This window comes from Quercus lobata, chromosome 7, assembly GCF_001633185.2.
Source record: "Quercus lobata isolate SW786 chromosome 7, ValleyOak3.0 Primary Assembly, whole genome shotgun sequence".
Taxonomy (NCBI): domain Eukaryota; kingdom Viridiplantae; phylum Streptophyta; class Magnoliopsida; order Fagales; family Fagaceae; genus Quercus; species Quercus lobata.
Window position 1 is genome coordinate 13,518,911 of NC_044910.1, and position 15,402 is coordinate 13,534,312.

General features: G+C 38.9%; 3 protein-coding genes across 3 annotated transcripts; 2 read left to right on the forward strand and 1 right to left on the reverse strand.

Annotated features, from left to right (window-relative positions):
- Positions 1-1,741: 1,741 nt before the first annotated feature.
- Positions 1,742-6,406, reverse strand: LOC115953757. The gene is made up of 2 exons (XM_031071529.1): positions 6,056-6,406; positions 1,742-2,374 (listed from the first exon to the last, which is right to left on the reverse strand). Exons 1-2 carry the CDS (start codon positions 6,104-6,106, stop codon positions 1,928-1,930), a joined length of 498 nt encoding a protein of 165 aa, XP_030927389.1. The 5' UTR covers positions 6,107-6,406; the 3' UTR covers positions 1,742-1,927.
- A 2,572-nt stretch (positions 6,407-8,978) lies between these two features.
- Positions 8,979-9,479, forward strand: LOC115951629. The gene has a single exon (XM_031068797.1). The coding sequence runs from the start codon at positions 8,979-8,981 to the stop codon at positions 9,477-9,479; it is 501 nt and encodes a 166-aa protein (XP_030924657.1).
- Positions 9,480-9,530: 51 nt separating this feature from the next.
- LOC115951630 lies at positions 9,531-13,577 on the forward strand. Its single transcript, XM_031068798.1, has 6 exons — positions 9,531-9,661; positions 9,959-10,381; positions 11,229-11,651; positions 11,772-12,845; positions 12,972-13,193; positions 13,511-13,577. The coding sequence occupies exons 1-6, from the start codon at positions 9,531-9,533 to the stop codon at positions 13,575-13,577; spliced, it is 2,340 nt and encodes a 779-aa protein (XP_030924658.1).
- The last annotated feature ends 1,825 nt before the right edge of the window (positions 13,578-15,402 follow it).

Consider the following 15,402-nt stretch of genomic DNA (forward strand, 5'->3'; position numbering starts at 1 on the left):
CAACAACAACAACAACAACAACAACAACAACAAAAAAAAAAAAAAAAAAAAAGAAAGATATTCAAGCCCAACAAGTTGCTTGCAAATGCTAATTTTCACTTTTCAAAGCTGGAATTGAACCCAAATGGGATAATCCCAAGTGGCTTGAAATTGCAAAAGTCTCACTTGAACATAATATTTTAATAAAATTGAGATAGCATTAAGATTTGATTTTGGAATTGGGAGGGTCTGTTTTTGACGTGTAAATTCATTTTTTAATATTTTAATAATAAAAAATGTCATATTAGTCAAGAAGATGCTCCGTCATTGTTCCATTAGTCACATAAGTAATAACACTAACAACAATTAACTGAAGGGCTAACCGCGTTCATTTTATAAACATAAAAGACCAATAATGCTCACTTGAAACTTGAGAGACTAATTGTGCTCTTGGGGTAAACTTTAGAAACTAATAATGTAGTTTCGCCTTAGTTTGTTTAATAAGACAAAGTTTCACTACAAAATTAGTTGTGACCTAAAGGCTACAACTTCTTTTAAAAAAATTAACATTATTACATATTTTGAAAATCTAACCACGAGATTGCATGTTCTTTACACTTTTAACACAAATGTCAAATTTTGTTCCAATCGGATGTTATTATTATATGTTCAATAAACTTATTTTTATGTATAATTTTAGATTTCAAAAACTTACAATTTAAATAATTAATTGTTGTCATAGAAATTGATCTTTGATCTTTGGGAAAATTTGAAAGTACAAAGGATATAAGAAAAAAAAATTTAATCCAATTCCAAATTTATCAAAATTCACGCCCAATAAAAAAAAAAATTAAGTGAAATTGTAGACTTAGGCTACAATCAAGTTGGAATCCAAACTTTATCCTTTAAAATAAGAGCAACATGGTAATTTTTAAATTTTCTAGAATGGCTTGTAATGGGCCATTTTAGAGGCCCATGAGCCTCATTTTGCAATTCTTTTTCTTCCCCTTTTGATATTGGTAAGAAATGATCCTACTACTACTTAAACCCCCTCTCATGCCTTCAAATCCAATGTTTTAGTACATAGTTAGGTACCATTTGGACCATGATGTCTAGTGCTTTTAGGAAAGATTTAGCAATGATTTATATAAAGATTTTATTCCTCAGACTGATCATCCTTTGGGCTATTTGGCAACAAAGAAATATACAGTAACATGAATACAAGGAAGTAAGTGCTTTATCAACTTTACTAACCATTTAATCCATGGTGGACAGGTGTGATACAGCATTTGAAGGCTTCAAGCAAACCGAGAACCAGCCAAGCCACAAATGCAGCAGTAGGCAATGACACTTTAGGACACCAATGGAATTGGTAAATTCTGATTAATATAGAAAGGATAAAAGCAAAATCCAGCAACAGAGCATTATCAAGAGCTAAAAACAGCCTAACTAGACAGAGCCATCATCCTCTTTAAAGACATGCTTTCAAGAAGGAAGAAATGGAGGGCAAGTCACAGATTTTGGAGGACATCGTTGACCTTGGTAGACCATCTCTAGGACAAGGAATTCTTGTTGTACCCCCAGTCATTTTGCAAGATGCTACTAAATTAGGTAAGATAGCAGCTAGAAACTTTCCAATCTCCCACTCGAATGTGTAAATCTAATGTTTTGGTTTTCTCCAATAGTATATATAAAACAATAATGATAAAGTTTAGTTTTCAATATCAAAAGTAATACTTTCATGCCTAGAACGAGCCGAAAGAAAACACAACATGCTGGATTCATTTATTCAAAAGTACATTAAAAATAAACATAAATTTCTGACAGCTTAATGAATTTTCCATATGAATTTCAAAAAGTGGTCTACCTTGCTAGAAACCCTAACTTGCTAATTTTCGCATTTGGAAGAGCTGTTCACCTGTCAAGTAAAACTAAACTCTCCACAAAATTAGGTGTAAATCATACATTCAGGCATTGGAATATTTAGAATTTCCTCATTTAAACTATCTGGGTCAAATAAAAAGCTCTGATAGGGGGTAAACCTTTCGACCAAAAGTTCCCCATTGATGGTGCAGCTAAAGAACTCTGCAACCTGTTTCATCGGTACACTTTTTCTAGCCCAAGACTCAACCACACCATACTCCTTCATCACCCATATGTGGCATATGTCACTCATCTCAACTAGATCTTCACCAAAAACAATCAAAGCCAACGATCCCTTGAACATTGCAAGGCGTTCAAAATGCTTTACAATTCCTTCTAAGTAATTTTGAGGCAGCAATATCTCACGGAATCTCTCATCATTGATGTCGAAGGACAAGATGAACTTATGGTCAACTGAAAATGCTATAAAATGCAAAGCTCCGTTAAAACATAATCGGGTTGGGAAATATACCCGATCAACTGATCCATTGGGTCCAGAATCAGAGCCACTAAATGACTCCACCGAAATTACAGCCTTTCTCCACGAATCAGTACTCAAGTGTGTAAATCTCGGCCTCAGCGGGTTTTCGTGTCACTTCTCGCATAGCAAACGTAACTCTCAGAATCTTGTAGTCATTGTTTTGAGGATGATACCCAAATCCAAAAACGGCTCGATCAGCAGGATGAGTAGATAGAAGCTTCTTTAACTTTCTAATGCTTGGGTTCCACAAATACAAAGAGCGTCTAAGATCTTTGTATCAGAGTCATCGTTGTTAGCAGCAAGACAGAACACGCCGTTACAGAAGCCAATTATGAGGTTGTTAGGAAAGGGAATTTCAAACCTTGAAATCTGGGTCAAAGTGCGGTTTGTATTGTAAACAAACGTAGTCCATTCTTGGGAAGATGAAGGATCCAGTGACGGGTAATTTCTTAGTGGCGTGACTAACAGATAACCATAGTTGTTGATGTCGGATAATGAACTTGCGAGATCGAGGTGTTTTGTAATGAAAATGGGGTTTGTGATAGTGGAGTTCCAAGATTGAGAAACGCACCTGAATCGGATTAAGGATTTCACAGGCAGCCGAATCAGGATGTCGAATACGACGTTGTCAGGGAGAAGCTCGGACAGGTACAACATCTCCGTAGATCGAGACATCTGTGGTTGGTCTGTTTGATGACTTATCTTCAAAGCACAAAGCAAAATCTGGGGTTTCCGAGTTCTGATGGATTCTGAAAAAATATACCTGTTTTATTTACAAATGGACAAGTAAATGTGTCTTTACCAAGTTTGGTAGAACTGTAACGTACGCTTGCATTTTGGGTTTCAGTTAGGTATTGATAAAAAAATTTGTCAACAAATAAAAGATTTAATTTTTTTTTTTTTTTTTTTTTTTGTTTTCTTTGTGGTGTACTCTTGATAAATTCTTCTAAAGTTTTCATTGAATTTAGGGTCCATTTGGTTTGACAACTAGTCGAAACCCAAGCAAAGTGTTGCGTGGGGCGCCTCTCTCCCCAAAATATAAACTTTTGACGCAGTCAAAGATTTCTAGTGGTACTTTTCCAACCTTCCTAAACCATCACTTTTTTCTGTCTATTTCTTGATTCATGATTTGGGTTCCTCTTCATCTTTGCCCTCTTTCATTTTTATTTTTGTTTGGTTAAGAAGTGCAAATATAGCTTGATGGTAAAGGAAGATTTTATTTGTTAGATCTAGATAGGTTGTGTATTATTTCATTTTTCCTCATACTAATCAATATTTATACTTGGTTCGCTAGTGTTCAAGTTTGATTAAAAATGTGAACTCTTTGCGTAGATTGTATGATCAAATATTCAAGCCCATTCTACAAAATATATATATATATATATATATATATATATTCAAGCCCAACAAGTTGCTTGCAAATGCTAATTTTCACTTTTCAAAGCTGGAATTGAAACCAAATGGGATGATCCCGAGTGTGCTACCAGAGGAAAGTGGTCCATCATGAGCAACAGAAAGGCCAGCCTTAATATCATGTGGCTTGAAATTGCAAAAATCTCACTTGAACAGAATATTTTAATAAAATCAAGATAGCATTTAGATTTGATTTTGGAATTGGGTGGGTTTGTTCTTGACGTGTAAATTTATTTTTTAATATTTTAATAATAATAAAATGTCATATTGGTCAAAAAGATGTTCTGTTATTGCTCCGTTAACCACATAAGCAATAATACCAACAACAATTAACTGAAGGACTAACCGCTCATTTTATAAATATAAAGGACCAATAGTGTTCACTTGAAACTTAAGGGACTAATTGTGCTCATGGGGTAAACTTTAGGAACTAATAGCATAGTTTCGCCTTAGTTTTTTTAAATAGGAAAAAGTTCCACTACAAAATTAGTTGTGATCTAAAGGGTACAACTTCCTTTAAAAAAATTAACATTACTACATATTTTGAAAATCTAACCACAAGATTACATGTTCTTTACACTTTTAACACAAATGTCAAATTCTGTTCCAATTAGATATTATTATATGTTCAATAAACTTATTTTTTATACATAATTTTAGATTACAAAAACTTACAATTTAAATAATTAATTGTTGATATAGAAATTGACCTTTGATCTTTTGGAAATTTTGAATGTATGAAGGATATAAGAAAAAAAAATTTAATCAAATTCCAAATTTATCAAAATTCATGCCTAATAAAAAAAATTAGGTGAAATTGTAGACTTAGGCTACAATCAAGTTGGAAGCCAAACTTTATACTTTAAAATAAGAGCAACATGGTAATTTTCAGATTTTCTAGAATGGCTTGTAATGGGCCATTTTAGAGGCCCATGAGCCTCATTTTGCAATTCTTTTTCTTCCCCTTTTGATATTGGTTAGAAATGATCCTACTTATGCTTGAACCCCCTCCCATGCCTTCAAATCCAATCTTTTAGTACATAGGTAGGTACCATTTGGACCATGATGTTTAGTGCTTTTAGGAAAGATTTAGCAATGATTTATATAAAGATTTTATTCCTCAGACTGATCATCCTTTGGGCCATTTGGCAACAAAGAAATATACAGATACATGAATACAAGGAAGTGCGTGCTTTATCAACTTTACTAACCATTTAATCCATGGTGGACAGGTGTGATACAGCATTTGAAGGCTTCAAGCAAACCAAGAACCAGCCAAGCCACAAATGCAGCAGTAGGCAGTGACACTTTAGGACACCAATGGAATTGGTAAATTCTGATTAATATAGGAAGGATAAAAGCAAAATCCAGCAACAGAGCATTATCAAAGCATTATCAACCTTGGTAGACCATCTCTAGGACAGGGAATTCCTGTCGTACCCCCAGTCATTTTGCAAGATGCTACTAAATTAGGTAAGATAGCAGCTAGAAACTTTCCAATCTCCGACTCGAATGTGTAAATCTAATGTTTTGGTTTTCTCCAATAGCATATATAAAACAATAATGATAAAGTTTAGTTTTCAATATCAAAAGCAATACTTCCATGCCTAGAACGAGCCGAAAGAAAACACAACATGCTGGATTCATTTATTCAAAAGTACATTAAAAATAAACATAAATTTCTGGCAGCTTAATGAATTTTCCATATGAATTTCAAAAAGAGGTCTACCTTGCTACAAACCCCAACTTGCTAATTTTCGCATTTGGAAGAGCTGTTCACCTGTCAAGTAAAACTAAACTCTCAACAAAATTAGGTGTGTAAATAATACATTCAGGCATTGGAATCCTTAGAATTTTCTCATTTAAACTCTCAGGGTCGAATAAAAAGCTCTGATAGGGATTAAGCCTCTCGATCAAAAGTTCCCCATTGGTGGTGCAGCTAAAGAACTCTGCAACTTGTTTCATCGGTACACTTTTTCTAGCCCAAGACTCAACCACACCATACTCCTTCATCACCCATATGTGGCATATGTCACTCATCTCAACTAGATCTTCACCGAAAACAATCAAAGCCAACGATCCCTTGAACATTGCAAGGCGTTCAAAATGCTTAACAATTCCTTCCAAGTAATTTTGAGGCAGCAAAATCTCACGGAATCTCTCATCATTGATGTCAAAGGACAAGATGAACTTATGGTTCCCAGAAAATGCTATAAAATGCAAAGCTCCATTAAAACATAATCGGGTTGGGAAATATACCCGATCAACTGATCCATTGGGTCCAGAATCAGAGCCACTAAATGACTCCATTGTTGTTGATGTCGGATAATGAACTTGCTAGATCGAGGTGTTTGGTAATGAAAATGGGGTTTGTGATAGTGGAGTTCCAAGATTGAGAAACGCACCTGAATCGGATTAAGGATTTCACTGGCAGCCGAATCAGGATGTCGAATATGACGTTGTCAGGGAGAAGCTCGGAAAGGTACAACATCTCCGTTGATCGAGACATCTGTGGTTGGTCTGTTTGATGACTTATCTTCAAAGCACAAAGCAAAATCTGTGGTTTCCGAGTTCTGATGGATTCTGAAAAAATATACCTGTTTTATTTACAAATGGACAAGTAAATGTGTCTTTTATCAGGTTTGGTAGAACTCTAACGTGCGCTTGCATTTTGGGTTACAGTTGGGCATTGATAAAAAAAATTGTCAACAAATAAAAGATTTAATTTCTTTTCTTTTCTTTTCTTTGTGGTGTGCTCTTGATAAATTCTTCTAACGATTTTATTGAATTTAACTGAGAAAGTAATGAATTGAGGAATTTGCTCAATTTCCAAGCTTAACGGATAAATTGATTAGAAATTGTGAATTACTCCAAATATAAACATTAAAAAAAAAAAAATCTTTTTTTTTCTTTCATTTTAAAATTGTATTTAGCCAAATAATGAGAGATATCTGATTTTTGGCTAAAATTAACTTTTCATCTATGTATATTTGGGTTACTTTCATTTTGGTTCTTTATTTTTGACCTGTTTCATTTTAGTCTTTAAGGGTACGTTTGGTATGCTGTAACAGCTCCTGTAATGGAATAGTTATTCATGTATAATAGCAATTCGGTCATTTAGTTGCATCTTTATTACATGGATTAGTTATTACATTAGAATGATTATTCTTTAAATTGAAGAATAGCTATTAGCTAAGGAGATGGGGTTAAACAACCTCATCATTGAGTTAGACGCTTTAAGTATTGTTTTACTCATGAATAACAATACCGAAAATTTGTTAATGGAGCCGTTGCTTACTGATTGCAGGAACCTGATGCAAGAGATTCCCAACAAGCAGATAATCCACAGCTATAGGGAAGCTAACCAATGTGCTGATGCGTTGGCCAAGTTTGGCGCTAATAGCCTAGACTCTTTTGTAATCTTTTTGTACCCACCGCCTGTGGTGGATATTTTGCTAGCGGCTGATAAAGCTTGCGTTCGTTGTAACAGAATTATAAATTCCTAAGTTTAATGTTATTTCTTTGTTGACCAAAAAAAAAAAAAAAGAAGAATAGCTATTCTTCTTTAAAATGAATGTAATAATTATTCCTTAGTATATATAATAGGTTTTAAAATTAATATATTACCCAAAATATAAATTTTCCTTATACATCATCTTTTACAAACTTTTCATATGTAACAACCAAACTTATGAATAGTAATAGTTATTTCATTACAATGTCTTCTGTGGGGGTCGGCTAACCAGTAGATTATTAAAGTTGCGTAAGATGGGCCTGTGACCCATCCGAGGACGTAAAAATGTCCGAGGAGGCCCAAATCAGGTTGTGAGGGTAACCAAACGAAAGGAAGAGCAGATATCACGTAAGGTGAGTTTAGTATTCATCCGAGGACAAAATCCTTCTTGGCAATTTGAGTCCGAGGACGACCTGAACGCCACCTTCCTATAAGCATACTTCGGAGCCATGTTGCCACTAAAAGTGGGATATGGGATCAAGGGTAAGAAGGAATAGGGAAACAAATATCTATGACAATAGCTGCCTCTGCATTAATTGCCTCTCAACCAACTCTCTGGCCGCATTAATGTGGAGGTGATGCCTGAACAGTGATGAAGCAGTCTTACAGCTGCTGGTGGGAGGTTCCAGAAGGTGTTGGATGGGACAGAAAGAAATCCCCCGAACCCAACCTACATGTGTGTGGTGAAGATGATATCAAGAGAGCAGTATATAACAGAAAAGAAAGCATTGAGGGAAGGGGGATCAGAAGGAGAACCAAAAACAAATATACTCAGAAGAAAACCCTTAAAAGAGTTGAACTTGTTTGAAGAAGGGAGAGATCGATATATTCGTGCTAATCTATCAACGTGAGGTTTAATCATTTTTCTTTTAGTGTTAACCTAGCTCTTAGACATCCACGCTCTACAAATTTTATTGTTTGGGCCTTTAACATACGAACCCAATACCAGTTTGGGGATCATTACAAATTGAGTCCTCACAATTGGCACCATCTGTGGGAAGAGCTTGAGCTAACCTGAAAGAAATTCGGTGCAACGTTCATGATGGAGGAAGCAAGACCACGTCAACTAGATGCCAACCAACGCCAAGCGGAGTCAAGGGGCTCCCAGCATGGTGATCCCTACCGGAGTCCCTAATGGAGAGAAGGCCGTGAGGGGAGTGTACACATAACTCATACCTCCAAAAGTCACTCTCGTGGGAAGAGTCATGTTTCCCACATAAAGAATGAAAGGAACCTGCAACGCGAGATTGATGAGTTGAAAAGGGAATTGCACCATGCACGACGTGAACGTTTCCCACCTTGCTCTAAACCATCATCCGAGGAGATGGATGGAATTAGTTATAGGCGAAGATCACGAATTCCGCCTAGTGAGACTTTCTCCTTTGAAGAGGAGCACGGCCATCGACATAGGCACAGAAGCCCGCCTAGCAGGGCCTTGGGTAATAGCGCCATGAACAAAGCATTGAGCCAAGTTTCCAAATCACCCTTTACGAGGAATATAGAAGATGCAGTTCTTCCTTGGCGATTCCACCAGCCTACGTTCACCCTGTACGATGGCCGGTCAGACCCAATAAAGCACATTAGCCATTTCAGCCAGAAAATGGCTATCTACTCCAGGGATGAAGCTTGATGTGCAAGATTTTTCCATCAAGTTTGGGTCCGGTGGCGATGAGGTGGTTCAATGGTTTGAAGGCCAATTCTATTGAGTCCTTCAAAAAGCTTACCCAGGCTTTTGGCGCTCGCTTTATCACATGCAGCAGGGTACCTTGGCCTTTGGGATCCTTGTTGTCTATGTCTATGTGGGAGGGTGAGACTCTCAAAGCTTATTCAGACAGATATTGGGAAATGTTCAATGAAATAGAAGGAGAGCATGACGACGTGGCCATAAGTACTTTCAAAGCTGGCCTTCCAGCCGACCATGATTTAAGGAAATCCCTAACTGGTATACCTGTTACCGGCGTACACCAATTGATGGATAGGATTGATAAGTATAGAAGAGTAAAAGAGGACCAACTACAGGGAAAAGGAAAAGCTAAGGTAATCCCTCAGGAGAGGAGGGATTTCAAGTCGGACCGTTACAACAGTAACCGACCTCGGAAAGACTTCATCGAGCAATCAGGATCTGCAAACACCCAAACAGTCAATGCAGTGTTTCGAGAGTCGGTGTAGCAAGTTTTGCAGAAGATAAAGCATGAACCCTTTTTCAAATGGCCGAACAAGATGGCGGGAAAGCCTAGGAAACGCAACCCGAACTTATATTGCCACTATCATCAGGATCATGGGCACATGACAGAAGATTATAGGAATCTGTGGGACCATTTGGAACAGTTGGTCCGAAAAGGGAGATTGAAGTAATTCTTGCATCATTCCAGTGGCAGGCCAAGTCGAGCAGGCTCAGAAATACGTGGGGACGCTTCTTCAAGGCTCCCCCTTGGAATGATAAACGTCATTTTTGCCGCCCCAAGGAGGACTGGATCTTGTCCTTCCAGGGTACTGTCGGTGTGTTGACCTCTGGCCGAGGGCAATTGCCAAGCACTGAAGAGAGCCAGGGTGGATGTCACCCTGATTCTGGGCTTTTCAGATGATGACAAGATCGGAACCATACAGCCCCATGACAATGCCCTGGTGGTTACGTTGAGAATTGGTAGGTACGATGTTAAAAGGGTGATGATTGATCAAGGTAGCGCGGCGGATGTAATGTACCCAGACTTATATAAGGGGCTAGGTTTGAAGCCAGAGGACTTAACACCATACAACTCCCCTCTAGTGAGTTATGAGGGAAGGATGGTAGCTCCAAAGAGACTGATCAGACTACCTATGCAAACTGGTATAGATGTAGTGGAGGTGGACTTCATTATTGTAGACGTTTTCTCTCCATACACGACGATTATGGGCAGACCTTGGCTTCACACCTTGGGAGCAATTTCATCCACTCTCCATCAGAAAGTGAAGTACCCATCCGGAGGCAAAGTAGTGGAGATAGTAGGAAACCAGGTTGCAGCTCGACAATGCTTGGTAACGGCTATACAATATCGGCCAGAAGCAGAGGCCTCGGCTACTATCGATAAGGGGTTGTAGCAATTAAAACCCCCAGAGTTACCCTTGGACGTACCGGCCGACGAGATAAAATGTGAAGAGTTGGAGAGAATAACTATTGCTGATGACTCGGAAAAGTTCTTCCAGGTTGGGGCTAAATTGCCTTTGTAAGAAAAGGAGAGATTGCTGGAGTTCCTTAGAGCAAACATAAATGTGTTCGCATGGAGTCCATATGAAGCCCTAGGTGTAGATCTAAGTTTCATTTGGCATCAACTAAACGTGAATCCCTCCGTTATCCCCAAAAGACAACCACCTCAGCAACCATCAAAAGAACACGCTGAAGCTGTCAGGCGTGAGGTGGCCAACCTAAAGCAGGCTGGGGCTATCAAAGAAGTCTTTTATCCTCAATGGTTGGCCAACACGGTGGTGGTAAGGAAGAAGACAGGAAAGTGGCGTGTGTGCGTGGACTTCACGGATCTAAATAAGGCTTGCCCCAAGGATCCATTTCCCATGCCAAAGATAGACCAATTGGTGGATGCAACCACTGGTCATCCTAGAATGAGTTTCTTGGATGCCTTCCAAGGATATTACCAAATACCGTTAGCATTGGACGATCAAGAGAAGACAGCTTTCTTACCCCTATCGGAAACTACCATTATAAGGTGATGCCATTCGATTTGAAAAATGTAGGATCTACCTATCAATGGATAATGACTAAAATTTTCGAACCGTAACTGGGCAAGAACCTTGAGGTTTACATCGATGATATGGTGGTGAAAAGTAAAGTGGTGTCAGAGCACGTGGAAGATCTTATGAATATCTTTGGAATACTGAGAAAGCACAAGCTACGTCTGAATGCTTTAAAATGCTCTTTTGGTGTAGGCTCTGGAAAGTTCTTAGGGTACATGGTGACTCACAGAGGCATGAAGTGAACCCAGACCAGATCAAGGCCAACAACGATTTACAAGCATCTCGGAACCCAAAAAAAGTACAGAGATTGACTGGAATGACAGCTGCATTGAACCGATTTATCTCTAAATCGGCTGAGAGGTGTCATCCATTTTTCCTTCTACTGCACAAGTGGAAGGGATTCGAATGGACCAAAGAGTGCGATGTGGCGTTTCAGCAGTTGAAGAGATACCTGTCCAAGCCGCCGATCATGTCTAGTCCCGAGGTGGATGAAGTGTTGTTTGCTTATCTGGCAGTTGCCCCCCATGCAGTTAGCTTTGTCTTAATACGAGAGGACAATGACGTTCAAAGACCAGTTTACTATGTAAGTAAGTCTCTTCACGAAGCCGAAGTGAGGTACTTGTCATTGGAAAAAGCCATCTTGGCGGTGGTCCATGCAACATGTAAACTTCCACACTACTTTCAAACCCACACTGTAATTGTCTTAACCTAGCTACCTCTTAAGTCCATACTCAGAAGTGCTGATTACACTGGAAGGATTGCTAAGTGGAGCACAATCCTAGGTGCTTTCAATAACAAATATATGTCTCGCACCTCGGTGAAGGGCCAAGTCCTTGCTGATCTGGTGGCCGAGTTCGCTGAATGCCTAGAAGAAGCTAACATGAAACAAAATGACATGGATGAAAAATCGGTTGGACTAATCTCCACACAATGCACTCCTCCTTGGCGAGTATATGTAGACGAAGCAGCAAACCAACGGGGTTCAGGATTGGGGCTAGTTTTGATATCCCCAAAAGATGTCATCATTGAGAAGTCCTTGAGGCTGGGATTTTCTACTACTAACAACGAAGCAGAATACGAAGCCTTATTGATGGGAATGAGCATGGTCCAAAAAATGGGTAGAAAGGTAGTAGAATTATTCTCGGATTCAAGATTAGTAGTCGGCCAAGTGAAGGGAGAATTGGAAGCTCGAGATCCAAGAATACAGGGGTATTTAAATCAAGTTAGGCGTATGCAAACGAAATTTGAGTCTTTCAACTTGTCGCATATCCCCCAAGGTGAAAATACTCACGCTGATTCCCTAGCAACCCTTGCCACCTCTTCGATGCGGGATTTTCCTCGAGTGATCATCGTTAAAGATTTACGTACCCCCTCCTCACTAGAAAATGACGTTTGCCAGGTTTATCAAGTCAATCTAGCGCTAAGTTGGATAGATCCCATATCAAAATATCTTGAAAGTGACATCCTGCCCGAAGAGAAAGTAGAAGCTGAGAAAATATGCAGGAAAGCTCCTCGGTTTTGGTTATCCGAGGACAAGAAGTTATACAAACAATCCTTTTCTGGACCGTACCTGCATTGTGTGCATCCCAAGACGACAGAGTCAATCCTAGAAGAGCTGCATGAAGACATTTGTGGAAGTCATACAGGGGGAAAATCCCTATCACACCGGGCCATTACACAAGGATATTGGTGGCCAAATATGCAGAAGGAAGCGCAGGAATATGTTAGGAAATGTGACCAGTGCCAAAGATTCGCTCTAAACATCCACCTACATGGAAGAAGTCTTAACCCTCTTTCCAGCCCTTGGCCGTTTGCTCAATGGGGACTAGACATTGTCGGCCCTTTTCCTAAGGCCTTAGGAAATAAAAAATATCTGCTGGTCAGCACAGATTATTTCACTAAATGGGTTGAAACCGAACCTTTGGCTAACATCAGAGACGTGGATGTTAAGAGGTTTATCTGGAAGAATATTGTCACGCAATTTGGAACTCCACGCACCCTTGTCTCGGATAACGGCCTTCAGTTTGACAGTAAGGCCTTCAGGCAATACTGTTCAGACTTAGGTATAAAGAACAGGTACTCCACTCCGGCCTATCCTCAAGGGAATGGGCAAGCAGAAGCTGTTAATAAAGTAATAATTAGTGGACTCAAGAAGAGGTTAGATGATGCAAAGGGAAAATAGGTAGAAGAATTGCCCCATGTTCTTTGGACCTATCGAACAACGTCTCGACGGTCAACAGGAGAGACCCCTTTTTCCATGACCTATGGAGCTGAGGCCGTCATCCCTCTGGAAACTGGGTTCCCAACGTTAAGGACTAGCACATTTTCCGCAGACAGTAACGATAGGATGTTGGAAAAGTGTTTAGACTTGATTCAAGAATGAAGGGAGAGTGCAATGGTCCGATTGGCTTACTACCAGCATAAGTTTAAGCAAGTCTATGATATTAATGTGAAGCTGAAACCGTTATCTGTAGGAGATCTGGTGCTGAGGAAGGTTCTGGGAACCACCAAAAATCTAGCTTGGGGAAAACTGGGGCCTAATTGGGAAGGGCCTTATCGGATTACTTTTGTAGCCGGAATAGGAGCCTATTATCTGGAAGATCTAAATGAAAAAGCTGTACTTCATCCTTGGAATGTAAATAATCTCAAGAGGTATTATTATTAATAAAAGTAGTCTAGTTTGGATTTTTCCTTTGATTTATGCTAGTCATGCATTTTACGTTTCCATAACTTATGAAATCTGTTGAAGTATTAAACAGAAACTAAGTTATGTCAGGTCCTCAGACCACAAGCTTAGTGAAAATTAATACCCTATGAAATCTGTTGAAGTATTAAACAGAAACTAAGTTATGTCAGGTCCTCAGACTACAAGCTTAGTGGAAATTAATACCCTATAAAATCTGTTGAAAACTAAGTTATGTCAGGTCCTTGGACCACAAGCTTAGTGGAAATTAATATCCTATGAAATCTGTTGAAGTATTAAACAGAAACTAAGTTATGTCAAGTCCTCGGACCACAAGCTTAGTGGAAATTAATACACTATGAAATCTGTTGAAGTATTAAACAAAAACTAAGTTATGTCAGGTCCTCGGACTTAATACACTATGAAATCTGTTGAAGTATTAAATAGAAACTAAGTTATGCCAGGTCCTCGAACCACAAGCTTAGTGGAAATTAATACACTACAAAATCTGTTGAAGTATTAAACAGAAACTAAGTTATATCAGGTACTCGGACCACAAGCTTAGTGGAAATTAATACCCTATGGAATCTGTTGGAGTATTAAACAGAAACTAAGTTATGTCAGGTCCTCGGACCACAAACTTAGTGGAAATTAATACCCTATAAAATCTATTGAAAACTAAGTTATGTTAGGTCCTCGAACCACAAGTTTAGTGGAAATTAATACCCTATGAAATCTGTTGAAGTATTAAACAAAAACTAAGTTATATTAGGTCCTCGGACCACAAACTTAGCGGAAATTAATACCCTACGATATCTACTAAAGTACAGAATAGGAACCTATGAACATCATTTAGTGTACAATTGAAGTGCTAAAGGCCCAACTGTATTCAACTTTTGAACTTTCCAAAAAAGTTTCAATTGACTAGCAATAATACATGTGTATCTTAAATGCCTTCCTAAAACCTCGTAATACTAATGCTTACCATCCGTTTCTAATCGCCAGTTAGTGGTATTTATGGGTAATGCTATCCCTTGCGAATAAAGGATAGTCAAAATGAATCCATCCAAATTACAATAACAGAGCGAGCAAGTACAAAAATAACATAAAGCAACAATAGCGGTAAACAAGTAAACGCAAGAATCCTTGCAAAAATTTTAAACAAGTTACAAAACAAGTCCTATTTTTTTCAATTTAATTTGGATCTTTGGAGCTTGGCCGGTTGGTTTGTCTGCCTCCAAAGTGGTGACTTTCTCTCTATCCTTAGTAGCTTCCTCGGCTGGCAAGACCGTAGAGGCCAAATCCTGTTGAAAGTTTTGGACGTCACCTCTACCTCAGAAGTAGCTACAGTCTTGTTCGAGGAGGCTTCCGAAAGTGCAGGTATTCTTTTTAACTGGTTCTAGCTGGCCAGCAGGAGGAAGATTTGGAGGCAAAACCTCTTCATCGGGATTATCAGTTGAGGGAGTGGTTCCAGTTTGATTGGTGAGAGGAGCTGAGGGACAGATTGCCTCAGGGTAGAATATGTTCTCTGGCTTCCTTAACTTGGATGAAGCCTCAACCCTAGCTCGGTTAAGGGCCTCACCCCAATATGGCAAAGAAGTGTGGTCCAAACCACAATATGGTGTGCACCATTTGAGCATGGACGATTATTGGGTCGCTGGAAGTGGGTTTCAACCAAGAGAC